This window comes from Coffea eugenioides, chromosome 10, assembly GCF_003713205.1.
Source record: "Coffea eugenioides isolate CCC68of chromosome 10, Ceug_1.0, whole genome shotgun sequence".
NCBI classification, from domain to species: domain Eukaryota; kingdom Viridiplantae; phylum Streptophyta; class Magnoliopsida; order Gentianales; family Rubiaceae; genus Coffea; species Coffea eugenioides.
The window spans coordinates 16164404-16181766 of NC_040044.1; the positions used below are offsets into that span (position 1 = coordinate 16164404).

The following is a 17363-nucleotide window of genomic DNA, read 5'->3' on the forward strand; positions in this document are numbered from 1 at the left end:
GAGCAACAAAAGGAGAGAGATTTCTTCCAAGTTCATCTACTTCTAGCCATTCATCTTGATCTTGGAGCTTAGGAAAACAGCCTTGGCACTTGATTGTTATGATTCCATCACTTGCAAAACTTGGTTGGACGTAAAACATCTCACTTGAAAGTTAAATTTTGGTGATTGAGTCTTGAAGCCATGAAAGCGATGTTCTTGTTGTGGTTGTGAACTCTTATGGTATACATGGTGATTGTAGAGTAGTTTAATGGTTTATTTTGGTGGTATTTTGTTGCATGAATTTTGGCTAAAGCTAGGAGAAGTTAGGGTTCCTTGCTTCATGATTCCTTAAGTTGGTTTGGTTGGTTATTTGGCTTGCCAATGGAATTTTGGTGTGATAATTTCACTTGTATGGTTGGTTCTTAGCAAAATCCAATCTGGTCATGAAACCCTAGTTTAAAGGGAGTTAGGTTGGCTTAGCTAGGGCTTAAATAGTTAGGGTTTGATTGGTATATGGATAGACAAAGTTAGTTAGGGCTTGTAAGGTTAGAGCATAGAATATGGTTAGTATTTGCTAGGTTTTGAGGTTAAGTTGGGGAAGGAATTTCAGGTTTCTTATAGAACAATTAGGAGATGGTATATGTGTGTTGTATTTGTGTGGAAATGATTAGAAAACTTGCATGCGATGCTTACATTTGGACCACGCGTTTGCGCCGCGGAAATTAACTAACCCAGAAAAGAAAAAAAAAAAAGGACAGCGCGATCCTGCAGCTTTGGTTCCATTTTTCATTGGGATCCGTGCTGACTCAGCTTTTGGCCAAAACACAAAGTTGTAGCCTTATAACTGAGCTTTCCAACCCCTTTGGAATTTCTTGATTCGGATTTACGAGTCCTGAGTTATGGTCGTTCAAATAGGGCCTGCCTGACAACCTGAACATAAACTGCTGGGACTGTTTCTTGCATTTTTTCTCTACTTCCGAGGGCCTTCATGAAAGTTGTAGAGCTTTGGGTGATCTATCTAACTGCTAAATTTCAGAGCGTTTGGACCTTGGTAGCATAAAAAACGATCCAAATAGTCTAAACTGTTTGAATTGCCTAAGACAGTTTCTGGTGGCTATTGTTTTTGTCTATTTTGATGATGAAGAGGTCTATTTTAGCTCTTCATGTCTTCATGAAAGTTGTGACTCGTTCTCTTAGCTTCGAAATGGTGTCTGATACACCATAATCCGACATTCATAGCCTAACTTATGGTCAAAATGGTTTGGGGTGGCAAATCTACCGTTTCCGTTTTTTACAGCCGTTTCTGTTTCCGTTCGCCGTTTCCGCGCACACGCGTGTTCGTTTTGCCATTTTGCTTGATTTATACATTTTAGTAGTCGTTTGTGGAATAATGTGGTACAACCTTCTATTGTAGACGGTAGCAGGCTAGGCGGAGCCAGTAGGACCTATTAGCTGTTGCACGCAACGTGATTTTCGCACTTTTACTATACTTGTTCTTTACGTAAGTATTCGGGCCGCTTTGTGACGACCCCACCCTCCCCTAAGGCGTACCAAAGGGTTCGGCGAACCGCCTGCCCAACTCTCGCCAGGACTCACTCACTCGTATCACCGCATACATCCATAGACCATAAATAACATCCACAATTCAAGTTTATAATTTACACTGATACAAATCAAGGTACAAAGTCTCCATATACCCAAACTAGTTCAAAGTGTATACAATCCAAATACAAAACATTCTATTCAAGTAATAGCGTGAGTACAGGACAAAAGTCAAAAGTCAACAACTAGACTACGCTAGTCTTTACACGTCTCACGTGTCGCTCGTACCCCTGTAAGGAAAACAAAACTAACGGAGTGAGCCAAAACTCAGTGAAGTTCCAAATATCAAATTGGCCATCAAACAAGGTAATAGTTGAGTAATAGTGAAATAGCGAGCAAACAAGTCAAATCAGAGAAATAGCACTTCAGCTAGTCAAGAAATATCTAGTTCACATTCACATATAAGGATACAGTGACTCAGATCTTGGCTCCATTCCAGCTTGATCTGTCGGTAGTTAACACTCCGTTAACTTTCAAGTAATAACTAGTCCAAAAGTAAAACCCCACTTCACGCCAGTCTCCGTCCACCGATCAATCCCCTTTTCCGGGCCCGCACGCCACACGAAACACGGGTGGTAATACTCAAGTATACCGTTTAGCCAAGGAGATAACACTCCACTCGACATAACTAGTTACCCAAGATTCGTTATTTAATCGACCAGACCCTTGCTGGCTCGACTCGATTAACTAGTCACAGGGTTTCTGGAATTTCAGGCAGGAAATAACTCATATACATGTATAGCGAATCAAGTGTAAGTAACAAACAAGAACAAGTCATGTTAGGACAAGTGCGGTAAAGTACACCCTTGCCCTATCATTCATTCATCATGTACTCAGGTAGGTCAAGTAGGAAACACATGTATTAAGTGCAATCGGATATTTGGAAGCACTCATCAAAATGTAGTGCCTCAAGTATTCACGTTCAGTTATACTCCAGGTTTGGAGTCCAGATCTGCGATAAAATTTCAGTTTGAGAACTTTGAAACATAACTAAGATTCGAAACTTAAACGTTCCATTCAATAAGAATCAAATAATTAAAGTTCATTTGGTAGACATTCGTGAAACACTTGCTCGGTTTTCAAACTGGAAGATTTTGTAGCAATTATACTTGGTAATAACATTTGAGTCGAAAGTGCAAGGGAAACGGGTTTACATTGGTTATTATGTCTTTTCCTCAAGGGTACAAGTTCGGCTAAATTTTACCGTATAACCCTCGATAACCAAGGTAGCCAAAGTCCTAGATGGCCCAAGTGATATTCATATCAACTCTACCCAAGTCGCAAGTGTATTTCTATAGTCCTCGCGCGTAAATTTGGGCAGCATGCCCTTTGTGTTTACCAAATTTTTCAGCCATTTTGGCTTCATTATTTTTCTCATTCAAACCCAAAGGTACACACACAACAATCAAACTTCAACAGCCGTCCAATAGGCTCAAGACAATACAAGGACAAAAATTTAAACTAATAACAAGTGCGGAAATGAAACTTAACAAAAGACAGATTTGACGGGTTTTTGCGGAAAGAACACATCTGAGGCTACGCTTATCGGATTGAGGTACAACTTATACCGTCTCCAAACTAAGACGAAGGCCTACAACTTTCATGAAGATCACTTAGTCAAATTTCCAGCGTAACCCAGTCAAATTCCCAATTTACAGAATCAAAATCCAACTAATCGGCTATTAAACCGTACTGCCTTCAAATGGTCATATCTCAGGCTACCAAAGTCCGTTTAAGGCGTTCTTGAAGGCGTTGAAAAGCTAAAACAGAGTACTAAAACTTTCATGTTTTGGCAATTAGCTTAATCAGCATGGATTATAGTGAATAGATACGGCCAAAAGACTGAACTGTCTAAACGGAACACTGGAAGGCAACCTAGGGCAGTGAGGGTATTTTAGTCTTTTCACAGGCTACGTTGCTCCGATTGAACTGAAGTTTTTTATGCAACTATAAAATACCATTTTTTACAACTTTCATGTTTTATTCCAAGCCTAATTCGGTCTCTAACCACACGAACTGAAACCGGACAGAACAGGGTGAAATTTTTCCAGAAATCTGGAATTTTTTGTTTCAATGGTAACTTTCTTCATTTCTTGCTTCACTTGCTACCAAAACCCCCTATATAATCTTGGATACAACATATATTAATCATACATCAAGTATAGGCAGCAATCCATCAAACCCTAATTCATGTCACTAAAAGGAAAAACACCCAAAACATGATAACAACCATCATTCACCACAAATTTGAGATGCTAAGCTAATTTAAACAAGATCAAGAGTAAGAAATGGGGAAATCATCATCCTTACCTTGCTTAAGTGCTTACCAAGAGCAACCCTAGCTTCCCCTTCAAAATTTCACCAACACCTCACTAAATAAACACTCAAGGATAGCTTTAACCGGTTTAGTTTTCTTTCTTTCTCACTTGGTGGCTAGATTCAAGAAGAAATGGAGCAATTTTCCCTTGGTGTTTTTTCCTCTCTCTCTCTCGGCCAAGCAGCAGAAAAAATGAAGAAGAAAGATGGCTCCAAGTGATAAGAAGGTAAGATAAGTATCTTGGTCAATGGCCCTTAGGTGGCCAACAAGTGGCTTCACCACCACCACTCATTTTTTGTTTCTTTTCCCTTGCTATTTTGGTCCATATTTTCGGTCAAGGCTAGCTGGAATTGAGGAGATATTTTGCTCAAGTGTTAATGAGCTCGTGTGGTAAGAAAGTGGTGGTCAAGTGGTGCGTTCAATCGATAATGCGCGGTACCCGTCGGTTCGCGCCGTTTTTCCTTAAATCGCACGTATTAGGGTTTTTTTCTTCCTATTCACTCACTTTTTATCATTGCTCCTAATCACATATTATTTCTCACCTAAAAGTCACTCTTAAGCACCAAATTTGATTCTCGCTCCGTACCGGATAATTATACTATGAAAAAACGTGAAAACCATAACTTGCTCCAATCTTGAAAACGAAAAGTGAAACCCTACTTTCTAGATTCATTTGTACTTATTATGGAACGATTGGGTAGTAGGGTTATAATAAATGAATAATTTCCAAATAAAAGGGCATTTTTGAGAAAAATATAAGGAATTTGCAAGTCCTCACACGCTTGTATATATAAATCGCTTATGTGCTTTAATGTGGATGAAAGGGTACTTAGGCGAGGATGTACTTTATCACACTCGACCTAAACCCTAATTTACGCCTGTATTTATACATGACATGTGTATATGAATTGTTTTGGGACTGAACCCCCTGATCTTGTCGCTCGGGGTGACTTTTGTGAGTTATGAAATATGATGAGTTTGGGGCCCGATCTCAAGATCTAAACGGACTATTTGAGCCGGCCGGAATTTGGTTGAAATCAATTCAACCTAGTCTTGAGGTCACCACGTTTGTGAACCAAGTTTGATTTCGTTTTGATTGTTCGAGTCATTTTGTGCGGTTGACTGGCTAGTGAGGGTGATAAGGGGTACAGTGGGAGTACAAGTGAAGTTTTATGGACCCTTATTTGTGGTCGACGGAGTGTCGACAGGAGGTCACACGTGGCAAATGACTTGATTTTGGAGCCAACCTGTATCCTTAACTTGTGCTGTTATTTCCTTTGCTTTTGACTTGGCATCTTTGTGACGTAATTGTTCGTCTTGATGTGCCATTTACGTTTTTACCCTGTTTACTTACTAAACTTGTAACTTACCCCTTTCCCTTTGTTTTCCTTAATAGGGGTCGATGCGAGAGACTCTTTGGCACTGTCACCAGTATAGCTAGATTTAGTTTGTAATAACCGGGCAATTAAACTGGTTCTTCTTGTTATAGTGATCCGTGTAAGGACCCTTCTTCGGGTCTACTTTCTGATTTTGGTCATTATTATAAGGTGATGTAGTGGTCTAGATATCTACTTTTGAGGGTGTAAATAGAACTCTTTTGCCAATGTATATATATTGTGAATAGTACTTTTTCAGTTTATATAGTTTTTATTGCTTTGCGTTTTCGAGTCCTGGCGCGAGATAGGCAGATGGTCCGCTAAACCCTTTGGTACGCTTCTGGGTGCAGTGGGGTCGTCACATTTTACATGTTTTAAACGTGTTTTATTATTTAGTTTTGATGTGTTTTAACTACTTTTATAGTTAATTTGTGAGGACTGGCAAAATTTTTCATATTTTCTTAAAAATTTTCTTTTATTTTGAAAAAATTAATTTATAATAACTTTACTACTCATTTACTTTCTCAAATAGTTGCAATAAATCATAGAATCAAGAGTTTCATCTTTAGTTTTATAGTTAGCGCAAATTAGGATTTTTACGTATTTCGATAGTGTGATTAGTTGGTGAGGTGTGTGTATTAAATTCGGTGGTTAAGAGTGAGTTTTAGATAAGAGAAAGTGTATGATTAGAAATGATAATAATAAGTTAGTGAATAATAAGTTAAAACACTAGTACGGCCGAATTAAGGAAAATCGGTTTGTACCAACGTGTACCGTTTGCTACCGATTGAATACACCACTTAGACACTACTTTATTACCTTAATCTCCTTGCTATTTCAGAATTATCAACCCTTAATTAACCCTCGAAGTGGCCAAAAATTTTGACCAAGAAAAGAGGAAAAAAAGAAAAAAATTTGAGACTTAATCTTGCAGTGACACTTGACAGCCATCCAACCAACTTCGACCAAACCAATTTCCAATCTTCTTATCTTTCTCTTGACTTTATTTCTTCTCATTTTCTTCTTTGTTGGCCGAGCTTGAGGAGAGAAAAAAAAGAGAGAAAATTTCAACTTCCACCTTGAATCCATCCTTGTTTGAGTGAAATTAACCAAACTAAACCGATTAAACTTCTCTTTTGGTGTTTGGAAAGTTTTGTGTGGTAAAATTTTTAGAAGATAGGGGTTTGGTTTTCACTTACAAGCAGCTTTTGGAAGATTTAATGATTTCTTTTCCTTTTCTCTTACTTATTCTTGTTAAAATTGGGATAGAAACTTATGTTCTTGGTTTACTATGGTTAAGTATTTAGTTTTGGATGATATTGTGGAATGTTTAGCTAGAGTTTACATTTTCAGCCTTGATTATGGTTGTGTACCAAGTAATTGATGGTATTGAGCTAGTAATTGATGGTTTTGATGAGATAGTACTTGATAGTATTGAGCTAGGATATGAATTTGTAGAGTAGAAGTGAATTTTCAGCATTGATAATGAATTTGCCCTGTTTTCACACCATGATAAAGGTCAAATCAGTTCTTGCTCAAAACATGAAAGTTGTAGGGAATTGAGTTAACTATCCACATGTAAAAGTTTAGTTCAATCGGAGTACTGTATCTTATGAAGTGACTAAAATACCCCTAACTGCCCAAATGCCCAGTTTAACTGACAGTTTTCTATTTTTTCTGAAATTTCGCTTTTTGACCTTGAAAATGCAAGAATTGGGTGTCAATGTCTTCATAGGAAATGTAGGTCTTTGTTTTAGCTTCAAAAATCCGTAAAATATACCCCAATCCGATAAGTATAGCTTCAGTTGTGACCGAAATGCCGGAAGATGTCAAACCTGTTACTTAGCTATTTGTCTTTAAAACTAGTTTCCAACTTTGGTCTTGGTGGTTTCATTGTTAGAATTGATTTGTAATTGGATGATATTGAGCTTAGTTGAAGAGCTATTGTGTTAGGCTTACTTATGTGTTGAATTTGGGTTGACTTGAGGAAAAAAAAATGAAACCATAAATGGCTAGACAATAGCGAAATAAAAAAGGCATGCTGCACAAATTTTTACTCAAGGGTTAGGCGAGCGAACTTGAGACTTAAGCGACGACTCGAGGTTGAAACGAACTTCACGTGTTATGGTATTCGAGTTTCGTTAATAAGCCGTATATAAGTTGAATTTGGCCAACACTCGTACCCTTTAAAAGGTGAAGGTAACAATCAATAGAAATACGTTTTTCTCGTCTTTTAGACTCAAATGTAAATTTCAAAGTTTTAATCGCTTCTTTACCAAAACTAAAGAGCGAGCATGAGTTTTCTAGGGTGTGATAAGCAAAATGAATACTATTTCAATGAGTTTCAGTTACTTGATTTTCTTTAAACGAAACTCTTAAGTTTCGAACCCTAATTGATTTCAAACTCTTAAATGATGTTTTATCGCAGATTTGGACTCCAAACAAGGAGTTGTACTTGAACGTGAATCTAAGAAGCACTAAGTTTTTGGTGAGTGCTTCCAAATACCTGATTGAACTTGACGTTTGTTTTCAATACTTGACCAATGTGATCGAATGCTGTTTGATTAGTTTGGTCGAGTAAGGGGTTACGTTATCGCACTTACCCTAATGTGATATATTCTTATTTATTGGTTGCCATTGACTTGATATACATGTATATGATTCATATCTTGTCTGAAATTTCAGAAACCCTAAGGCTAGTTAATCGAGTCGAGCCGGAAAAGGGCCTGGTCGATTAGATAACGAACCCTGCGTCTCTAGTTTGTTGAGTGGAGTGTTATCTTCTCGACTAATCGGTATACTCGAGTATTACCATCAGTGTTTATCTTGGAGTTCAGGCCCGGTAAGGGGTTTGATTGGTGGACGGAGATTGGAGTTAAGTGGTGCACTACTGGACTAGTTACCTTATTTGAAAGTTGATGGAGTGTCAACTACTACTTGATCAAGTTATTGTGGAGCTAGTTTACAAAAGCAACTGTATCCTTTTACTTGGAATGTTGAATATTTAATGTTTGGCCATTCGAAGTGTTATTGCTCATTTTCTTGACTTGTTGTGCTCGCTACTTTACTATTCTGATATTTTCACTTTTAATTAGTGGTCAACTTACTATTTGGAATCTCACTGAGTTTTAACTCACTCTATTAGTTTTGTTTTCCGTACAGGGGCTACGAGCGAGGCGTGAGACTTGTACAGGATAGCGTAGTCTAGTTTTTGGATTTTACAATTGTACTCGCGCTAGCGCTCGACTAGGGTTGATTGTACTTGGATTGTAAACATTTTGACATATTTGACCATGTATAAGCCTTGTAGCTGGATTTGAGCATCAATGTATATATTAAGTTTGAAATTGTTGTTTTATTTCTTTTCTATGGTTGCAAGTTCTTTTCTCGAGTTAAGCGTGACTAAGTCCTGACGAGAGTTGGGCAGGCGACTCGCTAAATCGTAGGGTACGCCCTAGGGGGAGGTAGGATCGTCACAGGTGATATCAAAGCCTAGGTTTGAATTGATCTGGGTAGATTGAGTGATTTATACCTGATATCGCTTAGTTATAGCTATAGTCTAGGGTTGCACACTCGGGAATAGGTGTTTCGCCTAGTTTTATTTGTCTAACTTGCTCGCTCTTGTGATGTTACTTGTAATGTACGTTATGGAGGGTAAAGATGCGATTGGGGGTGCCGGGCCATCTCGGCCTATACTTACCTGCCAGGAGCACCTTGAGGGACCTATATGTCGCGTACTTATTTATCAGGAGCATTCCGGTGGGCCCGTATGTCTATGGTCTCCAGCACATAAGATCCGACATTGCGACTGTTGGAAGACTGATTCCTACCCCGATAAGGTCGTACTCGCTATTGCCGACGAGAGGAGACGATTGGGTAGCGCCAATCGTAGGTGCCAGACGGAGATAGAGCGTCTACAAGCAGTCCTCCGAGTCCAGGGTGCTAGGATCCGAAAGCTTGAGCCTTCGGTTCTCAAGGAGCAGGAGCGAACCAATGCCTTCAAAGAGCAGGCTCAGGAGGCTAATGGTCGCCTTGTTCAGGTAGTCAGGGAGGTGAGAGATCGGACCGACCGTATTTTGACTGAGTGCGGGGCCCTAGTACAGGAGGTGGTGCAGGACTTGGCTGAGGAGGATCAAGGGCATGCAGTCCTTAGTGATCCTGAGGAGGATCCAGAAGAGGAGCTGGTTGCACCTGCGAAGTCGGTTGGGTCGGCGTCTAGCTAAACTCCTACTTTAGGGTTTTTGAGGGATTGTGTGCGACAGTTAGGGACATAGATGGGTGACATGTCATCTTTTATTTTTGATAGTGACGTGTTAAGATTGATGTATCTAGTGCTTGCTTTTGTTCTATGTCCCTTGACTGGTATAAGCCTTTGACTTGACTAGGTTGGCATGTATAGTACTTTCTAACTTGTATATGACTCATTTTGCTATGTATATAAAGGAAATATTTATTTGAAATGTGTTTATTGCCTCTACTTTATGATTTGGACATGTTTTATTTGAGTTATACTTTATTTTGTTTATATTTAGATAATGGATTAGTCAAGAAACATGGAAGGTAGAAGAAGTCAGGATCGGGGAGCTACTCGATGGCGCGATTCTAGCCGTGACCGTGGGGTTAGATAGGCACAGGAACCTGTGCAAGAACCGAGAGAAGAGAGGGATGCAACGGTTGAGCCGCAACCTAGACCCCGAGTGGAAGGGGGAATCAGGTAGCAACGACAATTCAACAAATGACCAATATTCTTGCTCGACTGGTAGAGCAGCAGGGTCAAACCCCTGTTAATCAACCTAGGGACCCTGAAATGGGTCAAGATAGGGTCCTAAAGAGATTTCAAAAGTTTTCTCCTCCTAAATTTTTTGGAGAACCAGACCCTGAGATAGCTGAGAGGTGGTTGGAGACGATGATTAATATTTTTGCTGTTTTAAACTATACGGAGGATAGGCAGGTCAATTTCGCTGTATTTTAGTTTGAGGGACCAATGAGAGCCTGGTGGAACGTAATTAGGGCTAAATGGGAAAGAGAGGGAACCGCATGGACCTGACTGAAATTCGTGCGAAAATTTAATGAGAAATATCTCCTACCGATAATTCAGGAGAAGAGGGAAGATGATTTTATTAAGATCCGTCAAGGAACGCTAAGTGTATCTGAGTATGAGACTTAATTCACTAAACTATCGAAATTTGCTCCCAATTTGATAGCTACGGAGCAAATGAGGGTAAGGAAATTTGTACAGGGGCTCAATGTGGAAATACATGAGGCCTTGGCGGCGGCCCAAATTAACAGTTTTATAGAGGTTTTGGAGAAGACCCAGAGAATAGAAATTGTCAGGGCACAAGTAAGAATTTTTCATGCAAAACGGAGAGGTGCACCTGACGGAAACCAAGGGCAGGCACTTAGTGATCGGAACATGTCACCTCCTAAAACCAGTCGAGGAGCTAGAAGCATGGTTGTTAAAATCGCGATCCAGATCGTAGGATCGTACGATCCTACGATCCGGAATGTCAAAATCGATTCGGATCGCACTCAGAATCGCAAATTCCTTGAATCTACATAGGATCGAGGTAGGATCGGTAGGATCGTGTAGAATCGTACGATCCTATGATCCTACTTCGATCCCACAAATTTTTGCTAATTTGTGAAATACAAGGCTCATTTTGCAAGTAAATGAAAATATTTGGGGTAGGCTTGTCATTTATCAAAGACTTGCAGGCCTTAGTTGCAATGTTTTAACAAATTTTGCCTCAAAGTCAAAAAGTTCCGTCAAAAAGCTTCGGGTCTTCTTCATCTTCTCCTCAAGCAGACCATTGTCGTTTCTCTTCTCCTCTCCGCTGCCCAAATCAAATCCCTAATTTAAACCATCAAACCACCTCAAGCTTCGGCTACAGCTCTTACCACGAACCCACAAGACAAATCGCTGCGGCTTCTACCAGGAACCCACAAGCTACAGCCGACAGCTTCAAGACTTCAAGCTTTAAAGCTTCAAGCTCCAGCAATTGGTGGTGACGGTAGCGGGTTTTCAAATTTGTACAAACTTGAATTTCAATTGAAAATTTGCTTATACTAAAATTGGTGGAGATGATTTGAAGCATTTGAGATACACTTCCGAAGTTTTCGGGACTACTATTATGTTTCCTGATGTCATCAGCTACGGTTGTTGGCCGGTGCTTGGCGGCGGTTTGGCTTTAGAGATCAGCCGATCCTATCATGATTCATGAAGTAAGGGAAAAAAATTGATAAAGAAAAAAAGGAAATCCATTATAGTAACAAAAAGAAAATGGAAAATATCTCATAGATTCCTACTGCAACCTAATTACCCAATAAGTGAAAAGCAGTAGCCCAAAACCTATTACCATTGAGGAGCTTTTGATACTCGTTGCCGTTGCCGTTGTTGAATTCCAACCAAACTGATGGTTAGCCTTTTGGATGTTTGGCTTTTTAGTATTTGTGAAGGTTGATGATTATTTTATATTTGAAATTATGATTGTGTAAACTGTGAAGCATTTGATTTTAAGACTTGAAATCATGACAGATAACAGGTTTATATTCTCTTCTTTATTACTTGTTAGATAGTAAGTAAAAAATACTATATATTTATGAGTAATTTATTTATTTGATATCTTTTAGGATGTATAAAATGGTATATGAATTTTAAATTCATTAATTTAGTAAATTTAGGAGTTTTTGGTGGGATCTTACGATCCTATGATTCGATCCTACGATTCGATCCTGTGAAATTAAAATCGATCCGACGTGGGATCCCGATTTTACAAACCTTGGCTAGAAGTAGAAAGTTTACGGGTACAGCTAGAGGAGTTACTCCGAGAGAAGCCCTAGGGGGAAGGAGACAGGCGAGAGGTGCCTCGCAGAAAGGCCAGACATTTGCCCCCCGAACATCTTGCGGGTATTGTACGAAATCTAACCATACCGAAGATAATTGCTGGAGAAATATTCGAAAGTGCTTAAGGTGTGAAAATATTGAGCACCAGATCGCCAATTGCCCCCTTATTAGTGATGCTCAGTAGGCTAGCAAATCAAACCCAAAACCGACCAATGTAGGAGGGACCAGGTCAAGGGTGCCAGCCAGAGTCTATTCTTTGGACCAGTAATCGATACCTGATCTATCAGAGGTAGTGGAAGGTACGATTCCTATTTTTCATAGTTTAACCAAAATTTTGACAGACCCTGGTGCAACTTATTCTTTTGTTAACCCCACATTTATGTTTGGAATTAATGTTAAAGCCGAAAGGCTACCATATGACTTAGAAGTGAAGACACCTACGGGTAACCAATCTTTACTTACCAACGAGGTGTATAGGAACTGCGGCATTTAGGTTGGTGAGCGGAAATTAGTAGTTGACCTTATAAGTCTAGCCATTAAGAGGTACGACATTATTTTATGAATGGATTGACTAGCTCATTATCATATTCGGGTAAATTATCGTATGAAGGTGGTCGAGTTTTTCATACCGGGTGAGACAACTCTAAAACTAAATGTGAGGGATATTCTAGCATCATCTGCCCTTATTTCGGAAATTAGGGCCAGGAAATTGCATTGTAGCGAGGCACGGGGGTATCTGGCTTTTCTAGTTAATACCCCAAGAGAAAAGATTAAGTTAGAAGATACGCCAGTGATAAATGAGTATCCAGACGTGTTTCCAGAGAAGTTGGTGTCTTTGCCACGCGAAAGAGAGATTGAATTTAAGATTAATTTAGCACCTGGAACTAATCTCATTTCAAAAATCCCTTATCGAATGGCGCTCGTGGAACTTAAGGAGTTAAAATTTCAATTGCAAGACTTGTTAGAACAGGAATTTATACATGAGAGCGAATTACCATGGAGCGCTCCAGTGCTATTTGTCAAAAAGAAGAACGGGAGTTTAAAGTTATGCATTGATTATCGAGAGTTGAATGCAGTAATCATTAAGAATAAATATCATTTGCCCCACATTGATGAGTCGTTTGACCAATTACAAGGGGCTGTGGTGTTTTCGAAATTAGATTTTCGACAAGGATATTACCAATTGAGAATTAGAAAGAAGGATGTGCCAAAAATTGCCTTTAACATTCGATATGAGAATTTTGAGTTTGCAGTGATGGCTTTTGGCCTAACTAATGTCCCAGCGGCATTCATGGATCTAATGCATCGAGTGTTTAAACCCTATTTGGATAGGTTCGTAGTGGTATTTATTGATGATATCCTGGTGTACTCTAAGACAATGGAGGAGCATGAGCAACACTTGAGAATGGTATTGCAAATCCTGAGAGAGCATCAGTTGTTTGCTAAGTTTAGCAAGTGCGAATTTTGGCTAGAGAAAGTGGTGTTCCTAGACCATATAATTTCAAAAGATGGACTTACTGTAGACCCGGTTAAAATAGAAGCTGTTGCCAAATGAAAACGGCAGGAGAATCCTACGGTAGTTCGAAGCTTTTTGGGTCTAGCGGGGTACTACCGCCGGTTTATAAAGAATTTCTTAAGAATTGCGGGACCTCTAATGAATTTGACCAAGAAACAAGGGAGATATATTTGGGATGTTAAGTGTGAAACAAGTTTTCAGGAACTTAAGAAGCAATTGACCATGGCACTAGTGTTAGATTTGCCGAATGGGAAGGATAACTATACGATGTATACTGATGCTTCAAGAGAAGGATTAGGGTGTGTTTTAATGCTAAATAGGAATGTAATTGCCTATGTTTCTCGGAAATTAAAATCGCATGAGCAAAACTATCCAACCCATGACTTAGAACTTGCGGCAGTTGTATTTGTTTTGAAGAAGTGGTAGCATTATCTGTACGGGGTGACATTTGAGGTATACACGGATCATACGAGTCTTAAATACTTATTTTCTCAAAAAGAACTAAATCTGAAACAACGTCGGTGGGTCCAGTTCTTAGAAGATTATGATTGTTTCATTAATTACCATCCAAGAAAGACCAATGTGGTAGCAGATACTCTAAGTCAAAATACTCAACTAGCAGAGTTAATGGTGGGAGAGTGGAGCATGTTAAAGGATGTATGTGAATGGAACCCTCGTCTTGAGTGCGGAAGGTTATTTTTTAAAATATTGAGATGAGATCAACAATATTAGATCGGATTAAAGAAGGTCAAAAGAAAGAGCCAATAGTACAAAAGTGGATGGAAAGAGTGAAGAAAGGGGAATTACCTGATTTTAACCTAGGTCCTAATGGGATTTTAAGATTTCGAAATCGTGTCATTGTATCCAAGGATGAAGAACTGAAGAAGGAGATTTTAGAGGAATCTCATCATTCTAGGTACACGGTGCATCCAAGTAGTGGCAAGATGTACTAGGATCTCAAAAGTCTGTATTGATGGGATAATATGAAGGCGGAGATTGCCCAATTTGTTCAAAAGTGTCTTACGTGTCAACAAGTGAAAGTTGAGCATCAAAGGCCGTCGGGATTGTTACAGCTTTTAGAGATACCTGAATGGAAGTGGAAGCACATAACGATGGATTTTGTATCAGGGTTGCCACGAATTCAAAAAGGTCATGATGCGATTTGGGTGATAGTGGACCGATTAACTAAGACTGCATATTTTCTGCCAGTTAATATGAAATACTCTTTGGAGAATCTTGCCAAACTCTATATGAACGAAGTTGTGAGATTACATGGGGTACCAGTAAGTATAGTATCCGATAGAGACCCTAAGTTTGTATCTCGATTATGGCAGAAACTGCAAGAGGTTCGAGGAACTAAATTGAGCTATAGTACAGCGTATCATTTTCAAACCGATGGACAGTCAGAAAGGACCATTCAAACTCTTGAGGATATGCTGAGAGCCTGTATAGTAGATTTTGGAGGGAATTGGAGCCAGTATCTAATCCTGGTTGAGTTCGCGTATAACAATAGTTATCATTTTTCTATTCAAATGACTCCATATGAAGCACATTATGGACGAAGATATTGATCACCAATCCATTGGGATGAAATAGGAGAAAGGAAGATCACAGATCCGGCCACAATACCATGAGTTGAGAAATCCTACGAATGGGTAAAAATGATACGTCAGAGGTTTCAAACGGCACAAAATCGACAAAAGAGCTATACTGATCATCGGAGGAAGAATTTGGAGTTTGAGATAGGGGATAAGGTGTTTCTTAGAGTTACTCCCTTGAAAGGAAAGATTAAAGCAAGAAAGGAGAAGAAATTGCAACCAAGATACATAGGACCTTTTAGTATACTCCAACGGATAGGAAAGGTGGCTTATCGATTAGAGTTACCAGGTAGTTTATCTCGAATCCATGATGTTTTTCATGTTTCTTTGCTTAAAAAATATCACCCGGATCCGACTCATGTTTTGTCACCGGAAGATATTGAACTGGACGAGTCTTTAACATACAAAGAACGACCCATTCGAGTATTAGATTGGAAGGTGAAGGACTTGAGAAATAAGCAAATTCCACTGGTTAAGGTTCTATGGAGACATCATGAGGTGGAGGAAGTAACCTGGGAGTTGGAGAAGGACATGCGAGAAAAGTATCTTGAGCTATTTGCAAATAAAGGTATGAACTTCAAAGCCGAAATTCTTTTAAGGGAGAGAGAGTGTGAGAACTCACAAAATTCTTCATATTTTCTTAAAACTTCCCTTTTATTTTGAATAAATTACTTTATAATACCTTTACTACTCATTTACTTCCTCAAATAGTTGCAATAAATTATAGAATCAAGAGTTTCATCTTTAGTTTTATAGTTAGCGCAAATTAGGATTTTTGCGTATTTCGATAGTGTGATTAGTTGGTGAGGCATGTGTATTAAATTCGGTGGTTAAGAGTGAGTTTTAGATAAGAGAAAGTGTGTGATTAGAAGTGATAATAATAAGTTAGTGAATCATAAATTAAAATACTAGTACAACCGAGTTAAGGAAAATTGGTTTGAACCGACGTGTACCGTTTGCTATCGATTGAATACACCACTTGGACACTATTTTATTACCTTAATCTCCTTGCTATTTCAGAATTATCAACCCTTAATTAACCCTCAAAGTGGCCGAAAATTTTGACCAAGAAAAGAGGAAAAAAAGAAAAAAATTTGAGACTTAATCTTTTTATCCAACCAACTTTGACCAAGCCAATTTCCTATCTTTTTATCTTTCTCTTGGCTTTATTTCTTCTTCATTTTCTTCTTGGTTGGCCGAGCTTGAGGAGAGAAAATTTCAACTTCCACCTTGAATCCATCCTTGTTTGAGTGAAATTAACCAAACTAAACCGATTAAACTTCTCTTTTGGTGTTTGGAAAGTTTTGTGTGGTAAAATTTTTAGAAGAGAGGGGTTTGGTTTTCACTTACAAGCAGCTTTTGGAAGATTTAATGATTTCTTTTCCTTTTCTCTTACTTATTCTTGTTAAAATTGGGATAGAAACTTATGTTCTTGGTTTACTATGGTTAAGTATTTAGTTTTGGATGATATTGTGGAATGTTTAGCTAGAGTTTACATTTTCAGCCTTGATTATGGTTGTATACCTAGTAATTGATGGTATTGAGCTAGTAATTGATGGTTTTGATGAGATAGTACTTGATAGTATTGAGCTAGGATATGAATTTGTAGAGTAGAAATGAATTTCTAGCATTGATAGTGAATCTGACCTATTTTTACACTACATGTTAAACCATGATAAAGGCTAAATCAGTTCTTGCTAAAAACATGAAAGTTGTAGGGAATTGAGTTAACTATCTACATGTAAAATGTCAGCTCAATCGGAGCACTGTAACTTGTGAAATGACTAAAATACCCATGACTGCCCAAATACCCAGTTTAACTGACAGTTTTCTATTTTCTCTGAGATTTCACTTTTTGATCTTGAAAATACAAGAATTGGGTGTCGATGTCTTCATAGGAAATATAGGTATATGTCTTAGCTTCAAAATGCCATAAAATTTATCCCAATCCGATAAGTGTAGCTTCAGTTGTGATCGAAACGCCGAAAGATGTCAAACCTGTTACTTAGCTATTTGTCTTCAAAATTAGTTTCCAGCTTTGGTCTTGGTGGTTTCATTGTTAGAATTGACTTGTAATTGGATGATATTGAGCCTAGTTGAAGAGCTATTGTGTTAGTCTTACTTATGTGTT

At 38.7% G+C, this 17363-nt stretch overlaps 1 protein-coding gene across 1 annotated transcript; it reads left to right on the plus strand.

The window, feature by feature from the left end:
* The first annotated feature begins 15295 nt into the window (after positions 1–15295).
* LOC113750511 lies at positions 15296–16846 on the plus strand. Its single transcript, XM_027294477.1, has 2 exons — positions 15296–15800; positions 16737–16846. The coding sequence occupies exons 1-2, from the start codon at positions 15296–15298 to the stop codon at positions 16844–16846; spliced, it is 615 nt and encodes a 204-aa protein (XP_027150278.1).
* The last annotated feature ends 517 nt before the right edge of the window (positions 16847–17363 follow it).